The sequence below is a fragment of the Lissotriton vulgaris genome, chromosome 2_1 (assembly GCF_964263255.1).
Source record: "Lissotriton vulgaris chromosome 2_1, aLisVul1.2, whole genome shotgun sequence".
Lineage (NCBI taxonomy): Eukaryota > Metazoa > Chordata > Amphibia > Caudata > Salamandridae > Lissotriton > Lissotriton vulgaris.
The window spans coordinates 711286278-711305833 of record NC_141687.1 but is presented as its reverse complement, the minus strand read 5'-3'; the positions used below and the strand labels follow the sequence as shown (position 1 = coordinate 711305833).

General features: G+C 47.7%; 1 protein-coding gene across 5 annotated transcripts in view; it reads right to left on the bottom strand.

The window, feature by feature from the left end:
• Positions 1 to 19556, bottom strand: part of SBF2 (SET binding factor 2) — a 2158806-nt gene that overhangs the window by 589047 nt on the left and 1550203 nt on the right. For all 5 annotated transcript variants that reach the window (XM_086955965.1, XM_086955960.1, XM_086955962.1 and 2 more), the window contains exon 26: positions 9977 to 10175. In XM_086955965.1, the coding sequence (XP_086812091.1) occupies positions 9977 to 10175 (199 nt within the window). The remainder of the gene's footprint in view (positions 1 to 9976; positions 10176 to 19556) is intronic.

The following is a 19556-nucleotide window of genomic DNA, read 5'->3' as shown; positions in this document are numbered from 1 at the left end:
GCCAAAAGCCTCCGCGACTTGTCCCCCTCTCGGTAAAGGCGTTGCCTATACTGGCCCAGGGTGTACCTGTCCAACCGATCCAGGACATCATGTACCCGGGCTCGAGCCGCTTGCTCCTCCTGCCGCTGAGGACCACTAGGGTCGACCACCAATTGGGCACTCAAGAGAACGTCTTTCTCTCTCTGGATGTCGCGAACAAGCTGCTTTCGAACTCCATAAGTGAGCCCCATACAGGCGCTGCGCACCACTGCCTTAAGGGCCTCCCACCTGGTAGCCAGGGACAGCGTTCCATCCTGCCAGTTGATATCCGTGTAGTCCTCTATCGCCTTATCTATATGCGCTCTACCCATCTGGTCACGGAGGACGTCCACCGGGGCCTCCAGTTTTGCGGTCGAGCCACCGGAGATCCCCACTGAACGTCACAGGTCACTGGGGAATGATCGGACAAGAACAGGGCTTGATGCGTTACCTCAGTCGTCAGGCTAGTCCCGGCATCAGCCACCAAGATCCTGTCGAGACGGCTATGCGTTCCGTGCGTGGGCGAAAAACAGGTGTACAGCCGCTGGGTCGGGTGTTTCAGGCGCCAGGTATCTACCGCACAAACATTATACATAATCTCTCTAAGCTGCGCAGTTATGCGGGGTTTAGTACCCTCCCGAGGGGGGAACCTATCCAGGACTGGATCAAGGATACAGTTAAAATCTCGGAACCAGAGGAACGGGGTCCCCAGATCATGGTCGAAAGTGTCCCGCAACTCCCCAAAGAATGTCGGGTCATCAGTTTTGGGTGCGTAGGAATTCAATATGACCAATTCCTTCCAGTCCAGTGTAGCTCTGAGGAGCAGGTACCGCCCCTGTATGTCCGCCTCCATGTATTGCATAGCGAACGGCACCCCTGGTGCCACCCAAATCAGAACCACCCTAGCATAAGAGGAGAAGGACGCATGAAACAACTGTCCACGCCATTTTTTCCCTAGTTTTTGTGCCCCATCATCCACCAGGTGGGTCTCCTGCAGACAAGCTATGGATATTTTAGGTCTCCGGAGGTAGGAGAGAACCCTATACCGCTTGGTGCATGTACCTAGCCCCCTCACGTTCCAACTTATAAACTTATACCCCATGGGTTCCAGAAACTTCGACCCTGCCATACCCTCCCCCGCACAGAGTAAATCTCCCCCAGTGCCTGACCTGAAATACAAATGATGCCAAAAACAGTACATAACAAAAAAAGAGAGGTTACATGTGTCTCAAAAGCCACAGAGACGGAGCCATGTAAAGAGCTAGTTTACCAACCCAATTTGGATGGATAGGAAAGCCCTCACACTCCGACCTAGTCAGTGTCATGCTTCATCATAGGGCCCCACCTCGGAGGCCGAGTGCCTCCTCGTGTGCTACGACGCCAGAAGACTGCGGAGCTGGTTGTGTGATAGGGCGTGCAGTGAGGAATATTAATAAAAAGTGTCTAAAGGGTATCTCAAAAATTTTTTATTGATAGATCCCTACGACACAGTTAAAAAATGGTCTTATGTGTCTGAATTTACAGCCAAAGGTAATGAATTGGTTTAATTCAGAATATTAATCAGTCAACATGTTTCAGCCTTTTAAGTGGTCTTAATTTACCTAGGCATTCATCAGGACTAGTGTAACCCCGGCGGTATGGACTCTCTAATCGTCCACCCTGGCCTGAGGACGTGAAAGTGAAAAAGAAAAATTGGTGAAAAAGTGCAAAAAGATAAACGAAGGGGAGGGCTAATAGCCCAATCCCAACACTCCTGATTTAGGATGTTATCTGCACCTGTAGAGAAAAGAAACACAGACAAACACAAACAAACACAAAAGATAGACATGTAGTCAATGATAAGTGTGAGTCCGATTGTTTGTCCAAAGTGCTCCAAACTGTGGCAAACTAGTGTCAGCTGATAAACACTAACATTATCACCATCCATATAACCCTTTAAAGGATGATACCACTAACTCTAGGAAGTGGAGTGCATAAGGGTGCTTAAAATGTGCTAAGTAGCAAAAGGGGATTTAAAATCAATGTGGTGGTACTCCATAGGAAGGATCAATGGACCAAAGGTCAGTGACCTCCCCACACACAGTTCGTTATCTTAGATCGAAATCTCACTTTAAAATATGGCGCTAGCTGCACCATGGGTCTCGGGAGGGGGGTAGGAGCGTACCTGGCACATCCTGCGGGAAAAGAAGCAGAGGTTTGAATGCAATTGCTATCATTTCTACTTAGCTCTGTAGTATCCGTAGCGCGATGTGGAGTTAAGGCGAGAACTCACGCCCTCAACGCTCGCCACCCGTATCAGCACCTAGCTTCTCCTCTGAACCGTACCCCGACGATGAAGAGCCGGGTCGGTCGGAGTGTTTTTAAAAAGAATCTACGCTGATCGGTAAACTTCCGGGAGGGCGTGGTTCAGCCCAAACCGAGGCTTGGAACGCATGGTCACGCCGCCGGTGGGCGTGGATCGTGCTGACACCGAGGCTTGAAATGAATGACCAATCAGGCATTGAGTCGGATCTTGCTAAGGGGACTGATGTGTTCAATCGGCTAAACACTGCTGGACATTTTCTTAGAACCTCCGTTGTGATCAGGGGTGGTGAAAATGATACAGGGCAAGTCGTCAGAAGTTGGCTTAATCTCAGTTACATAAATGGTGATTTCGAAACACTATGTAACTGACCCAGATAATCGTAGTCGAATCCTGATACATTCACTACCAAAAGTGGGTAAGGGTAGAGATGACTAGGCAAAAAACAAGGTGCTAGATATTACCACGGTTCATTTCGAGAAATATAGAGTGGAACTGTTTCTGCAGACTGGTTTAGGGGTTGACAATACTAGGCTTACACAAGGTACTGAATTTATCAATGATGCATTTAGAGAAGTAAAGAATGGGATCATTTCTGCAGATTAGTTTAGGGGCAGTGTAGTTCACTTTTATCTCAGTACTGTATTCCACGGAATATCATCGTTCAGTTCCACTACATTCGTACCCAAACGATAAATCCACCGTTGTTCCTTCTCAAACAACCTGCTTGTGATGCTATTAGTACCAGTGATTGTCTCTATAACTGTCCATCTCATGTCATTGGCCGTATGATTATTTGATAGAAAATGTCTGCTTAGTTTCGTAGTAGTTTTCTTGCACCTGATATTGCTCCGATGCTCACAAATACGCTGTTTAATTTTGCGAGTAGTCATGCCTATATACCGTAGGGCACATGGACATGTGATCAGGTACACAACATTCGTTGAGTTGCAGTTCGTGTGTGAAACCTGAGTCCAAGTCTTCCCTTGTTCCAAATTGAGAGTTTTTGTTATCTCCGTCAAGTGGCATACACTACAGTCTGTGCAAGGGTAATGTCCAATGACTTGAGGTAAGCCCCATGCCTCTGTGACTGAGGGGGTCCTTGGGGGGATTCTTTCTTTAGGGCGGGTATGGACCAGGGCGTCTTTGAGACTCCGACCTTTTTTGAATGAAAAGAGGGGTTTTTCCCAGTCTTTTTTGGTAGATTTAATGATGTTCCAGTGCTTGTTGATTGTCTTTTTCATGACGTTGGATAGACTGTTGAAAGTAGTCACACATGTGAGTGGAATTTCATCTTGAGTGTCCAGTTTGTCATCCAACAGTTCACATCTAGGCTGATTTCGTGCTATTTTGAACCCCTTATTGAGAATTGAGATTGGATAACCTCTATCTCTAAGTTTTTCGGTTAGTTCAGAGGCTTGCTCCTTGAAGTCTTCAAGGGTGCTGCAATTTCGTCTCAGTCGTAGATATTGCCCGTATGGAAGATTCTCCTTGAGAGGGCGGGGGTGGAAGCTGGTGAACTCAAGTAAATTGTTTTTTGCTGTCGGTTTACAGTGGGTTTTTGTAACCAAACTTGTAGCGGGAACAGACATTACAACATCCAGAAAGACGATTTCAGTTTTACTAGTGGCATGAGTAAACCTGAGGTTGTGGTCAAGAGTGTTGATCCAAACTAAGAAGGATTGAAGGCCTCTGTCACTACCTGTCCACAGTAACAAAATATCATCAATGTAGCGCTTCCATAACAATATGGAAGCAGCAAAATCTGTGGATGCAGGTAAGATGTGTTTGGACTCAAAATCTGCCACATAGAGTCCAGCCACACTGGGGGCAAATGTACTGCCCATCGAAGTACCCGAGCATTGGAGGAACAGTTGGTTCTTGAAGGAAAAATAGTTCTCTTTAAGCGCTATAGTTGCGCATTGGATTATGAATGATTTTGGTGTTTGGTAATTCCAATCAATGGAGTTAAGTGACTCCTCCAGGACCCTGATGGTATCGTCCTGGGGGATGCTCGTATAGAGACTCTCAACATCCAATGTTACCAATGTGATGGAGTTCTCTACAAAGGTGACATCAAGTAGGAGTTGTAATAGGCTTTTAGTGTCTCTGAGATAGGTTGGAGTTGATTGCACAATAGGTTTAAGAAATTGGTCACAAAACCTAGACAGGGGTTCCAAAAGAGAACCTATTCCTGATACTATAGGACGACCAGGAGGTGGGAGCCTGTTTTTATGCATCTTTGGCAGTGTGTAAAAATAAGGGATCACATCACTGCTACTATCCAGAAAATCTGTCTCATTCTTAGAGATATGACCGTTTTCCTCTGCCTGTCTTACTAGAGTGGTGATCTTCCTAGTTAGGTTAATGGTCGGGTCTGTAGTTAGAGGAATGTAGTTCCTGTTGTCTCGCAGTAGATCCTCACAAATCTCATCATAGTCTGCGGTATTCTGTAACACAATGCCACCGCCTTTGTCAGCCGGTTTTATGGTGATGGCTGTGTCATTCTGTAATTGTTGTAAGGCTTGGTATTCTGCACTGGTGAAGTTACCAAATGTTTTCGGATTTTGGCAGGACTCCAGGTCTTTAAATACCGCCTCTTTCGAAGGCGATGATAGCTGCTGGCACTGTGTGTGGGGGAGGCATGAAAGTGGAGTTCAGTCTCAGGCCGGTATCACCTTTACGTGAGGACTCATTAGAATCTGTTTTCCCTTCAAAAAAGGCTTTTGGTTTTAATTTACGGAAGAAGCCTGCAAGTTCACTATGCAATTTAAATTTATCAGGTCTGGCTGTCGGAACGAACCCCAGGCCTTTTTCCAGAACCTGTGTCTCAAAAGGTGTCAGTATCCTGTCAGACAGGTTGGTCACTAGGCTTACATTCCGCTCGTTCCTGGTTGTGGATTGTTGCTGCGGGTGTGATTTGCTACAGGATCTTCCTCTTCCCAGGATACCTGGTTGTTGCCCCTCCTTCTCCCTCTCCCCCTCCGGCCGCTCTCTAAAAAACGCGGTCGGTACTGGTTTTGGAAGTTCATGGGAGGCATAAAACCAGGGTTCCAACCCATAAATGGGTATAGTGGTTGTTGAAATGGGTAGGAATGGGGATTCACCGCCATCTGAGGTGGTACCTGCCACTGTTGATGTTGGTTGTGGTAGCCTGACCTTCCTCTGTTGGTCCTATAGCCATGATTACCTCTCCTCTTCCTTGAGTTGGAGGAGTCATTGCTCGATCCACTGCTGTTTGAAGAATCATCATCCGAATAGTCGGTTTTACTCGCATTTTTTGTGGGTGAGGTATAAGATGCTGCGGAGTAGGGATAAACCTTCTCAAAATCAAATTTCTTTTGATCTTTTTGTAGTTTGGTGGCCTTTGATTGCATGAGGTTGTCTTTGTATTCATTGAGTTCTTTGTTTAACTCGTCCAACCTTTTCTTATATCCTGTTATCGTGGCCTTGAACTGTGATTCTGTTTCTCTGATTTCAATCATTAATGTTTCAGAGAGTCTGAGCGCTGTTTTTATAATTAGGACGAGCCAGTCCCGCGTGCAGTGCCACGCGATCATGGCCCAGTCCTTTCTGAATGTGGCATAGTTCAGAAAGATCCGGGGGGCGTTGGTGACAAGCAAGCCCCTTGGTGCTGTGTTTGAGATAAGGTACTGTTTGAGGATGGTACCATGTAAAATGGTACGAATATGTTCCCGTTTCTTCTCTGAAAGGGTTTCCCACTCAGTGGTATTTGCTATGGCCAAAAACATTACCCCAGAACTTCCCATTCAAACGACTCCCCCACCCCCCGCCGACGAGCAAAATGTCAACAACAACCATACGCGCCACTCTGCCCTTACCCTGCCGGTGCCAGGACGTACACAGCCACTCCATATGCCTAAGAAGGCCAACCCACTACAACAACAATGAAAACTGCCCCCCCCACCCCGACTCCCCACCAAACCCAGTGTTCATACCAAAAGTCCAGGCTCGACATTGCGACTCAAAACCATACACACTCACTACAATAACCCGGAACATGCTCTCACCCCCCCACATGTGCGGCCCCCTGACTAAAAGGAGACTCCCCCCCCCCCCCCCAACCCCAGTGAGTCGACCCCGGAAGGCCCATAACCAGCTAACTAGCCCCCATACGGACACCAGACTGAGTCACCCATCAAACATAATGCTCACGGAAATAACCAAGTCTCTCTCAAGAGGGAGATCCAGCTCCTTGGGGTCCACTCGCCGCAGTCTCCGGGACCACCGGGACTGTCAGTGGCGCGCCGTCAGCCACTACCAGAAGCGTATCCAGGACCAGGATGTCATCTTGTCCAAGAGGGAGGACAGCCCCCAGGTCATCAGCCACTCCACCTGTCCCAAGTGCAGGGCTCCATCCTCGCCAACCAGTACTCTGCCGCTCTCCTGACTGTCCGCCGCCCCGGATTGGCGCCGCCGCCTGCCGCCTTGTCTCTTGGGTAGGCGGGAGCCCCATCGCCCCCGGGGGACCCCGCTCTCTCCCGGAGGGAGGTCATCACCCCGGATCTCCAGCCATTCCCAGACCTCGGTCAGGGCCTCGAAGAAGTGCGCCTTTCCCTGCGAAGGGCCTTGAGCTTGGCTGGGTATAGGAGCATGTATTGCAGTTGCATCTCCCTAAGTTTCTGTTTAACCCTCAAAAAGGACTTCCGCTGCTCCTGAACTTGCTGGGTGTAGTCCGGATAAATGGAGATCCTGCTATTCTCAAACATGAGGTTTGCCGACTCCCGTGCTGCCCGCAGGATACAATCCCTGTCGGGATAGTTTAGGATTTTCGCGATGATGGCCCGGGGGGGGCACCCGGCCGCAGCGGTGGGACCAACGCCCGGTGGGCCCTTTCAATCACAAAGGCCTCCTAGAGACCCCTCGGGCACAGGTGAGTTCGAATCCAGTCCTCCAGGAAACGTTCCGCGTTCCCCGCTTCCGCACGCTCAGGCACTCCAAGGACCCGAATGCTGCAGCGACGCGCCCTTCCTTCTGCGTCCTCCGCTCTCCGCTCCAGGGTCCTCGTCGTGGCAGTCAGTTGTGAGACCGTCTTCTTAAGGGTGGCCACCTCACCCTGCAGCTGTTCGATATTACTCTCCTCCTCAGTCACCTTGTCCGCCACCTTCCGCAGGTCGGCCCGCAAAAGATTGACGACTATGGACACCGTCTCTATCTGGCGTTCCAGTGCGGAGTGGGAGCCCTGAATTGCTTTCAGGAGTTCTGCCCAGGAGGGCTCCCCAGGGGACTCCGCCCCCTCGTCCTGGCCTGACTGCCTCGTGAGCCGCTTAGACGGGAGTCGCGGGGTGGTGTATTGTGTTATGGTGTTAGGTTGCGTGGACCGAGACGTCCTGTCCTTGCGCATCTTGAGCTCCAAACGTGGCTCTCCCGTATCTGGAGGGGGGCCTTCACCAATATGAAACAGGATTATCCGACCCTACGCAGGCCTTCGGCAGTGACAGGCCCCTACCACACCATTCATCCACTGCAGATTTCAATACGCTCTCAATCGCCGTGTAGGCGCCCGGTAGACCCGCCAATGGCACAGTTCCAGCTGCGCCCCAAGGCGCTCCCAGCAGGTACCCCCTCACCAGTCCGCCGCGGCCGGTCCGTGGGCAAACGGGCTTCCCACAAGGGTGTCTGGGGGACCAGTCCTCGTGTCAAAGATAAAGTCCTGCCAAGGCACTACAGGATCCAATGTCAGGGTCTGCAGGGACACCACTCCAGCGGGGCCTCCAAGCGGCAGGCGCCCCCAACTAGGGCACTCGACAAGGACCCCCAGAGGAATATCAGGAGGAAGAAGGAGCCCCCGCCACAGGCGGCCGGGGCCCCAGGGCAATGCAGGTCCGGTGTGTCCAGGTCGACCTTCGCCAACAGCGCAGGTCAAGTTGCGCTCTCCTCCAGCCCTCCAGGGGCCAGGCACCCTGCAGGCTCTCCGCGGCGACAAAGGCCCAAACCGGCCCTCAAGACCCAGCCACAGTATCGTTGGGCAGCTCCCACCCAATCGTGGGGTTCCGTCCGCCACCTCCGCCCCTCACAAGTGTAGGCAGGTTCCGGGTCCCGGACAGGCCCACAGCGGCGCCCCAAGGAAGCAACCAGTCTTCAAGTAGGGGGGGGGGGTCGCAAGGATCAGGCCGAAGGGAGGGCGCGTCCTACCCGCCTCCGGCAAAGCTCCGGCACCAGGCGTGGCACACAGGCGGCGCCCGCAGACGTCCCATGGCACTTCAACGACCGGAGCCTCAGATGGCAGCGGGCTCCAGTCCACCAATCAACTCTACCGTGGGGACCGCAAGTACGAGCCTCCACTGGCCCGCAAATAAAGGGCTCTGCCGTCCTCCAGCAGAAGGCCGCAAGCCCCGGCCTCGAGTAGTGAGAGGCCCGGGGCGCCGCCAGGCAGGGGTCAACGACGGCCACACACGGGGGGGTCCCACCCTAAATCTTCACCACCGGCCACCCCAGGCAGTAGGGGGCCGGTTCCGACAGCTGGATTTCGTCCTTAGGAGCCCGAACAGGATTTTTTCACAGGATAAAAAGGGTCCGATGGACGGAGAAGGCAGAGCCCCAACACCAAGGATTTTTAATGTAGAATCTAGATCCGTTGTAGATTTTCAAGATATCCGTTTGTGATAAATTTACATACAGTAAATATGAATGACAATCAGTTTCACAGTTGTTTGTAAAATGCAGCAGAGTTCTTGTACTCCTGGACTAACTTTGAACATTCCGTCTCTAACACTGACAAAGTGCAGTGGGGCTCAGTTTATTAATTTACTGCAGTTGTGTAATCTAGTGTGGTTTACTAGCCAGATATCCAAGACATGCTTTTTCTTAGTCTACGTGTCTCTCATGCATATGCTGCATACAAATTTGAAACCTTACGGAGGAAACATAGGTGCTCAATTTCATATGTAAGGTGCACTTGAAATAAGCACCACAGATCCTAGGGTGCAGTTGTTAAATGAATTAAATAGAGAAACCTTTAGAATAAATGTTATCATCAGGGGATCAAAAACAAATTGGGACCATGTTTTGCAATCCCGTTGGTAACTTCATCAGTCTATGAGCGACCCAATGAACAGCATGATCATGAACGGCAATAACTATGTACCCACATAGAATTATATAAGGGTACACTATTAATGATATCCTAACAATAAGCGGCACTCTAGGACTTGGCCATTTATTCTAGTTAGCCACGCAGGCTTGTGTAGAGGTACAGCTCTATGTTTTTTAAGTAATGAAGTTGTGAATCTAATTATAGTATTTTAGTATTATTGAATAATAATGAACTCTTCTTTTATTCACGACTATGTGCATGAGCTGTTAAGATATCCTTACTAAGCAGTTAACTGCCCTATTATTTTGTGCCGTATGTGCACAAGTTGTCTAATGTATGGTCGAATCTCCTCAAATAGGTTGAGAATTAAATCTGCAGCGGAGCTTATGATAGCATTAATGACATACGAAATAACACAACCTAATCCAAACCTTATTTCTCCTGTGAAGGAAGATTTACCTACTTCTTTTCCACTCCTCTAAAACCCTTACCATGATAAGAAGAATCCGATATGTTGGCACTTTATTTAGTACAAAATTTGATAAGGGCTCTAATGTACAACTCCATTTCGAGCCTCAAACATGTCAAGTAATAGTTACCTTCTGCAGAGTGAATACATCCGGTTCACTGCAGTAATCCGGAACTGTTCGGTTTTTAAGCGGGAAGAGCTCCCACTGATGGTGCCAAGAATTAAACGTTGATAGTCCCTGAAACATGCTCTTTCTAGTAACTGCTCCATCGTCGACTTGTCAGAGGGTTTCAACGTTGTACTTGTGGGAAGTTCACTGTCATCTGAAACTGTGAATAATAATAGAATATTTGTATATTTCTATTCAAGTGAGCACTACACAGCACAAGTCCATATATTATTTTACCATCAACTACAATCAACAATAAACATTGAAGGGATCGGGTATTAGAAAGCTTTACACGGGCAAACGTTGCATTATATGAGGGCACATTCATTTTTGTTAGGCATGGGGAGACAAAGTGATTTGCCCAGAATCACAGGATGTTACGTGTCCTTACCGAGACTCGAACCTGTTTCCCCAGATTTGAGGTTGACCGCCCTAGCCGTCAGGCCACATCCTCATAGATGTTTCCATGTATGAATCAACTTAATTTCCGTCAAGCGGATTTTGTTCACTGACATCTTGATGGTGTCTGTGGGGATCTATCAGTCATGAGGTGGACAGATCAGTACATATCAACACGAAAGGAATTAAGAGGTGTATGCTGCATTAAGATTCTTTACCTGTAAATGGTTATTTTTTGGGTGGATTTTGCTGTAGACCATAGTAGGGTCAGAACCACTGCATGTTGTACAAATATTGCAACATATCACTTTATTTATTTTTACTGCAAACCCCAAGTTTATATCTCAACACAATATTTGGCAGGAGAGAGAAAGGAATAGTAGTGGAGGCTGTGAGTACCCAATATGTTGTTCCTAACTCGTTACTCCATGTAGTGGAGACAGTAGGAGCCCTCACCCTGTTCATTGAAATAATTAACCGATCTCAGCTTCCTTTGACATATGACGTTTGAAGCAGGCAATTAGTTAAGTAGAAAAACATGTTTATTTGCTTGAGTTTAAGTTTGCATAACTAGGCTGTAAATTTAAACTAATGGGCCTCAGCCTGCTTTCACTGACACTCATTTTAAATCTGTTAAAGAAAACAAGTTTCTAAAATGCATGTTTCTCTGCTGTGTTTTTCCTTTTAATAAAACTGACAGAATGGGATTCATTTTACAGGGTTGTTTCCTTGTACTGAATAAAACGTATTTACTTATATACCTTAGGAGAAGTCACCAAACACCCAAAAGGTGATGGGAGAAATGCTTGGTACTTGTCTAAACACCGCCAATTCCTTGAGGTAGCTTTAGAGCCCATTGTTTTTAGCACAGTGAGCATAAAACCCACGACTAGGCATACCCTTGCCACTCTGAGCAGTACATCGAACACACAAAAGATGATGGAGGAATTCTTGCAATTTGTCTAACCACTGGCAATCACCTGGGGTCGTTTTCCAACTGATTGTGTTACCGCCATGTAACCCCAGTTTGGACCCAACCAATATAAAATAAGTCTTGACCCTGCTCCAATAGGAACAGTCCAGCTCGATCTGCCAGGCCAGGTCCTCCCCGAACTGAAACACAAACAACCCAATACCAGTTTTTCTCTGATTAGGGCTTGTCTGCTTCCAGTGGCCCAGTGAGCACAAGACCTACATCTTGACATACCCTTGCCGAAACGGGTGGTACATCAAACATACAGAACAGGATGGAAGGAATGCTTGCAATTTGTCTAACCACTGACAATTGCCCAGGATAGCATTTCAACCCATCGTATTTTTCATCACCATGCCACCTTAGTTTGGATTCAGCAATATCCAAATTAGTCTAAACCCTGCTCCAATAGGAGTAGTCCAACCCAGAACTGCCAGGCCAGGTCCTCCTCAAACTGGAACACAAGCAACTCAAGATAGGTTTCAACCTGGTAGGGGCTTGTCAGTTGAATGTAGCTGGGTTGCAGTGGCACAGTGAGCAAAGGACCCATGTCTGGGCACACCTTTGCCAATTAGGGAAGTACATGAAACAACAAAAGGTGATGGGAGGAACGCTTGCAAGTTATCAAAACATTGGCAATCACTCAGTTTAGCATTCAAATTCATTGCTCCTATTCAAGGAGGGTCAGGACTGATTTGCACATGGTAAGGTCCAAACTGAGGTGGCATAGTGTTAAAAAAAACAATGGGTTGAAATGCTACCCCGAGTGATTACCACAGGTTAGCCTAACTGTAAGCAATACTCCATCTACTTTTTCTGATTGCCCTAGGAGGAAACCATGCTGGGAGGTTTTCATATATTGCAATTTTCAATGCCTTTTGCCTAGGCTTCAATGAGACACAATAATTCAGAAACTCATTACTGTTTGTTGAGCTACATAAACATATTAAATGTGCAGCAAACTAGGTGTTTACGAGATGTAGCTCATTTCATTTATCTTATGTATTCCAGCAGTAATTTGTTAACTTGCATGTATCTTTGTTAATGTAGCTCAATTATGTCACTTCACACCATGCTGAGTGTGTGGTTTTTCACTGTCTGAAACCTATCAAATGTTCTGGGAGATGTGCCAGAACCTTTCCTTGCTTTTAAACTAAGCAGACCCTAAGTAAAATTTGCTATTTAATTTTATATTTTGAACTTTTGCTCCTTTTTAGGTCTCGCCTAGCGTTGCAGCGAGCATGCGGTGCTTGCTCTGGAAGACATATTGTGAGAGAGATTTCAGAAGGGGACTTGAATTCCCGCCCATCATTTTCATTGGGTCGCGTCAGCATTTATGCTAAATGCTGGCTTCCCATTGAAAAGGATGCTTCTTGGTTACCGCCCAGTCTCCCTTTTGGACGGCCCATCTGGACTGGGTCGTTAGCTTCACGGCTGTCGTGAAGGAATTTCTTATCTCACAGGGGCTTGTAAGTGTGAACACATCTGTTTCACTCATCCGCGTGTTTATTTTTGCACTGCGCTTGACTGGGTCGTTAGCTTCACGGCTGTTGTGAAGGAATTTCCTATGTCAAGGGGGCGTGTAAGTGTGAACACATCTGTTTCACTCAGGCGCGTGTTTATTTTTGCGGTACGCTTTCACCTAAAGTGAAAGAGCTATGTAAATATAAACAACCCTCCCACCTCCCCAAATAGATTTGAGCACCTCTCCCTGACTCGTATGTCTCCTCCCTCCTGCTCCGTCAGCCGTTACGCCTTTTACACCCCTATTTCACCTACTCCAAGTTTCCTTAACGTTGTAACCCCACCCAGTTAACTTCTCACTGTCATTCTTTGATTCATTTAATTAACAGCCTCACCCTTGGGCACCCGTTTGACACCTTTCCTCTTACCGCAAGTCCCAACCTCTCCACCCCGTCGACGTCTGACCCTCGTCAGCCCTGCTCTTTGTACTCACTGTTGTTTCCCTCTGACTACCCACTCACTGCAAATAAAGGTTACCGAGTCGAGTCCACACTTTGCAGCCCTTTACGCTGTGCCTCTGGCCTCACCAGGAGTCCCCTTGTAACTCTCTCTCTCTCTGCCTCATTCCGCAGTTCACTCCTGATCCCTCCTTACTCCCTCCTATCCTCTGGCTTCATGTTCTAACCACTCTGACCTCCTTGCTGAGCCTCTGCACTCTCTCCGCAGCCTCTGCTGACGCCCAGCCCACGCTGTCTCTCTCCCTCCTTCCCCCTCCATCCCCCTCGCTTGCTCCCTGGTCATGTGCTGTCTTTTTGTTTGCAGTGGAAACAATATCTCTCGTCTTATAGCCCAGGCTGGAGGGAAGGAAGCCCTACGTGCTGGCTCTGCAAAGCAGGGCGGTGAGCACTGGAGGGGAGGACCGAGGCATTGCCCCCACCTCAAGGAGCCCCTCTCTGCCCAATACACCCCTGGGGCTCTGGGAGCATGCAGGGCAGGACACTTTTCTTAATTCTGGGGGGGGGCAGCCGGAGCCTCTGACCCCTCCCTCCTATTTCCACTGTAAGGTGAGTTTCTGTTGTCTTTGCTGCCGTGTGGGAAGAGTGGTATTTTACCAACCTGGACCTGCACTCCTGGCACGTGCATGCATTGTGGGTCGTTCTGGGCACCATTCGTGGTGGGTGCACCCGGCTGTGCATTACTGTGCAGTCCTGCTGGCTATGACTTTCTGATTCTTATGTTGAGTGGCGAGGGCGGGCTTTTTTACAATATACACTGGGTGCTGTGTGTATGACATTCTGCTCTGGATACTGGCTGTGCACGCTCCTGACTGCAACAGACTGTTCTTTCTTACTCTCTGTAACACAGATTCGCTGACCGTCACAGCTCACAGAGGGTCTCTTGTTTTCTACATGTTGCCATCTGTGATCACCCCGTGCAGGTTCTGTCTGTCTCATATAGTTTTATCATGCGGTGTAGTGTTAATGTGCAGGTTGCTGTGTGCACACGGCATGCAGCGTGTCTCGTATGCTGTTGCTACTGGCTGCCTCGCTGAGATTGTGCAGACTGCTTACAGAGCCTAGCGCGAATTCTGTGGATGCAGGCTGTGCACAGTTTATAAAGGGTGTGACTGTGTCTGAATGTGTACCTGCACGAGTTGCACGGTGTGCTGATTGCTGGCAGTGTACACAACATATTTTCGAGTTGACAATAAGAGCACATATCACTTTAAGACTAATGCAAAATGTACTGTCACTAGTGCACAAATGCTCAGGAAAAGTGCCTCACACCGGAGAAATGTATGTAATCAAGAGACTACTTCGAGGTGCCCTACTACCCCTGACAGCAACTGAATGCTGATGCACTGCAACCCTCATCTTCGAATGATTTTGGTGTCCATGTTAGAAACAACAATTGATACCCAGAGTGCATCTTGTTTTTCAGTTTTATCTGCAGTTATAGTGATATCACACCTATATCTGCCGTGATGGTGATCTCAGACCTGTAGCTGCAGTCATAGTAATCTCACACCTATCTAAAGTAATGGTGATCTCACACCTATGTCTGCAGTAATAGTGATCTCATACCTATATCTGCAGTGATAGTGATCCCACAGCAATATCAGCAGTAATGGTGATCTCACACCAATATCCACAGTAACATAAATCTAATATCCAGAGTCCTTGTTACAGAATGGGTGAGTATATGTCCTTATTCCAAAATGGGTGGGTATTATCACATTAATAAAAGCCAGTACAAGTTAAAATACCGATAACTCGCACTAGTACAAATGCAATGTAAAAGATTTCACAGTTACAAAAAAGTTAGCTATTGCCATTTTGCATTACAGCATTTGCTTAATGTTTCATGGAGAAAAAAAACATGTCATTTACAATGCCAACAGCCCAAAATAATATAATTCCGAGATCTATTTCATTGTAAATGCTTGTTTTTAACCCCTTCGCTGCTTCTGACGGCCAACGGCCATCGGCTGCACTACCTCCGTAGTGCTGCGCACGTCCGTTGCGGCCCCGCCCACTGCGCTAAACAGCTGCACTGCGGCAGAATTGCTGCCGCGCTTAAGGCAGTTAGTGTGCTTGCTGATGTATAGACTTGTTGGCTCTTTCCACAGGGGCAGACTTGATATCGGTCCCCTTACTAATTTATATTTAGACTTTTCCTGACTTACGAACTGAGAAGATTAAGCCAGTTTTTAGTTGAACTATATTTTGGTTCTAGCCAATTCCCTTACGTTAGGACCTCTTGCAATTGGCTTTATTTTTCAAGCATATTTGTTAATCTGAATCTGCCTATTTTTGCCTTTTGTAATGATTCTTTAGTTCAGCCAAAAATCTTTAGGACTTTGAATTTTGTCCGTCATAGGTTTTGCTTTTTTGTCCAAGGGCCCTGTCATTTGGGACTTACTTACAAGCCCTCGATCTTGCGAATCGTCCCTTTAAATGAAATAGTGAAAAGTGCTGACAGCACCAACCTGTATCATAAATGATTCTTTGGCAAATCACCTACAAAAGAATTGGACAAGTAAGGCACACATGAGAAATATGCGATATTGGTGAAATGGGAGAGTTGGCCGGAAGTAATGACACCACTGGGGAGATCATCTTTAGATACCATTGATGTGAATGTCTTGCAACAATTCCAAAAATTCATGATTTCATAGGTAAAAAATACATTTGTAGGTTTTCAAAGTGAAAATGAAAATGAATCTCAATAGCACCCATTTGCATTCACATCAAAGTATAAAAGCCTGCATTGGGAGGACTGCATGAACATTATTCTGAACAGAAATATTCACTTGTTTGCATGTTAGCTACAATAAATCATTGATAAAATTACCACAATTTTTAAATACAAATGTCCTACTAGCTCACAATTTACAGCTCAGTAAAATAAATGAAAATATGATGTTTTGTCAAGTCAATTTTTATATTTTAAATCTCAATGCTTTTTCAGCTACAATTTAAGGGGTTTGAGTAGTAACATACAAGTATACACTCTCTTTCTTACAAGCAAGTATTCTTCAAAAACGTAATTCTAATTTTTAAGCATGAATGGTGACAGCTCAAATAAACATGGCGGAGTCGCTAATGTCCTGGTTTGGGCACGAAGTTAAAAATAAAAAGTCTGGGTTTTTTTGAGGAGGAAAGATGCACTCATATTCGTAGTGATAAGAATGATGTAGTCAAAACTTATTTTTTATCCTTTTATTTAGTGTGAGTTCACAGACAGAGGAAAGGAAGAAAAGCAAACAGCCAACACGTATGTCGCCCTTAGAACCTAATTGGCCGAGGGCTTTCTCAAGGCAATGTTTTGTCCATATGTTATATATCACAATCTAAAACACGTCAAGTCTAGTCCATGCTGTCGGCTGTTTGCTTTTCTTCCTTTTCTCCGTCTGTGAAGCAGTAAATAAAAGGATAAAAAAAATGTTTTTGACAATATCATTCTTAACACTACGAATATGAGTGCATCCTTACTCCTCAAACACCCCCCCACCCCCAGCAAATATGTTGAACTAGGAGCTCATGGGTGCAGCTCGTTGAGGAGAAAGTGCCAAACACATATTGGGTCCTACCTTTGATGTGGCCGCCCTTTGAACAGGATTCACCCATTTGCTTGCAACCTAAAAATAAAAAATGACTAGGGGTAGCTCTCTCCGGACCTGCGCTGACTGGCGCAGAAAGAAAAGAGCTAATGTCAGCGTGCTGGAGTAGCTGCCTATATAGACATCATACACATGACTTCCAGCACGGACGACAGCACATGGAGCCGAACAATGCTACCTACCAGCAGCCAGGAGTACTGCTTACAAAATATTTTTGGATCCAGTCTGACGCCTGGGGGAATTTCTACGGTAAGGAAAATGCGCCTAGCAGTCTCTATAAGATACCCAGTTTGTGACACATGAAAATTAGTTGACTCATATCTTGATGTTGAGGCTGAGACTTTTACAGCTTATTGGTAGTCATTTTATCATAGAGTATTGTGACGGAGCGTGCGGACCGAATATGACTATGACTACCCCAACGGACTGGTGGTCCGCCACCCCACTCTCACCTTGCCCATTTTCCCCACAGCTGCCACCTTGTCACTGGAACGAGGAACCCGAGACAGGCTGGCCGGACGTTACCAACACGCCTGGCCCCTTTAAGATCCCGGACAAAGAGAAGGAGACCCCGCCCATCGAGAGCGTCAAGACGTCAAAACGAGGAAGCGAAAGAGACGGGACGGACGGCGTTTCCCTGGAGGTAGCTGACAACGAGGACGAAGAACGGCGGTATCCAGAACCGAGAGAGACCGGGAGCGACACGCCAGGAGGCCAACGTTTCTACGCTTCGCCCCGCCATGTTCCAACGGGAGGAGCGTGGCTACAAGAGGTACGGGGCCGGGTAGCGGGTTGGGTCGGGCGGAGGAGTCAGCCCCGTGTATAGATATTGTACAGCCCTTGTAAAGTACCCAGTCCATTCACGTGCACTCATACCACACCCTTTGTTTTAGAAGCGTGCACCTTAACACCGTTGGTTTCCCTCACTCCCGGCCCTTAAGAGTGTTTCCTGAATCACGCAATTATCCGACTCAAGTTTCCTTTATTTTCGGTACCGGAGCGGAAGACGGAGCGGAGAGACGTCCCCTTCCGGAGCACAACGGTCCCTGTCATCTTACCTGGAATAGACAATCTGGAGTGAGCTACTTTTCCGTTGGACCCTGCAGTGCATGCGAGAGAGCGAGCAACACCCTTAATGAAAAAGACATATATACCAATAAAGCCTTCACTGAAACCTTTACTCAAGGCGCCAGTGTTTCTCTTTACCCCGACACCTCCAGTCAATCCAAGCTCTGTAGCTGAAACCCCGAACGCCCCAACCCCCTCGGGACAACTGATGTCAGAAGTGGGATCCCCTCCACCATCCGTCTGTAACAAAAAGATGGAGGCCCTTATTGAGCACATAATCAAAGGACAAGAAAAGTTGGAATGGGCTGTGGAAAGCCAACTAACCTCAGCACAGGCAGACCGAGAACTGTTCACCACTACCATTACGGCCCAGCTAGAGAGCCTTAGGAATGTGCCGCCTCCCACCCAGGTCATCTCTGGAGAGGCGCGTCTTCATAAACCCCATCCCACCGGGGTGGCGCTCCAAAAATATGTGTATGGCGAGGACCCGGACGCCTTCCTCTTAAACTTTGAAAGGGCCGCCCGTGCAATGAGCTGGCCTGAAGAAAAATGGCCGTTCTTTCTAGCACCTCTCCTCACAGGAGAAGCCCAATCATCGTATCAGGCCGCTAACCCCCTAGGTACTACACCAAATGCAACCATTAAGATGGTCAACCTGGATCATTTAGGTCTAGATCAAGAGGCCTACCGCGTTCGCTTTAGAAAGGAAAAAGGGGTTCAAGGGGAGAACCCGAAGACACTATTCTTTAGACTAAAGATGCCCGCGGATAAGTGGCTGCGCCCGGACCTGTGTAGCAAAGAGGACATTCTGAATAAGGTTTATTTAGAGCAATTCATGGAAGCCTTGCCCTATGCTACCCAACGCTGGCTGCGTCAACACGCTGGGCTTTCAGTCGAACAAGCCATTGAAATGGCATCTCACTATGCTCGAGCCCAGCCTAAGACGAACCCCTGGGAACATGATAAGGCCCTCAAACCCCTACCTCTCCCCAAGTCAGACAGGAGACCCAAAGCCGGGACCGAGGTGCCCAGAGTGTTGAGACATACGGGAATGATGTCCCCCATGAATAAAGGACCTCAATGTTTTGAGTGCGGGGAGTGGGGTCACATAGCCAGAATGTGCTCCAAAAGAAAACCACGAGAAGGAGCCTATGGAGGTCGGATACCTTCCGAAAACCGTGATGTACTCAGCGGAAATGGGCAGCACCTTCTATGTGAGTATGAGGATGAATGGTTTTCGGGTAAGGGCCTTGTTAGATTCTGGGTGTAGACAGTCCGTGATCCAGACGCGCTATGTCAATCCAGAACAGGTGAACCCCCAGAGTCCAGTATATATCCGTTGTGTGCACGGGGATGTGAAGCCCTACCCTGTGGCCTCCATTACCATAACCCTACCAGATAGAGAACCCTGTAAGGTCCGGGTAGGGGTGGTGGATTCCCTGCCAGAGGACATGATCCTGGGGACAGACAACCCCGAGTTCCTTTCCCTCTTTAGGGAGACCCTTTCCAGACCT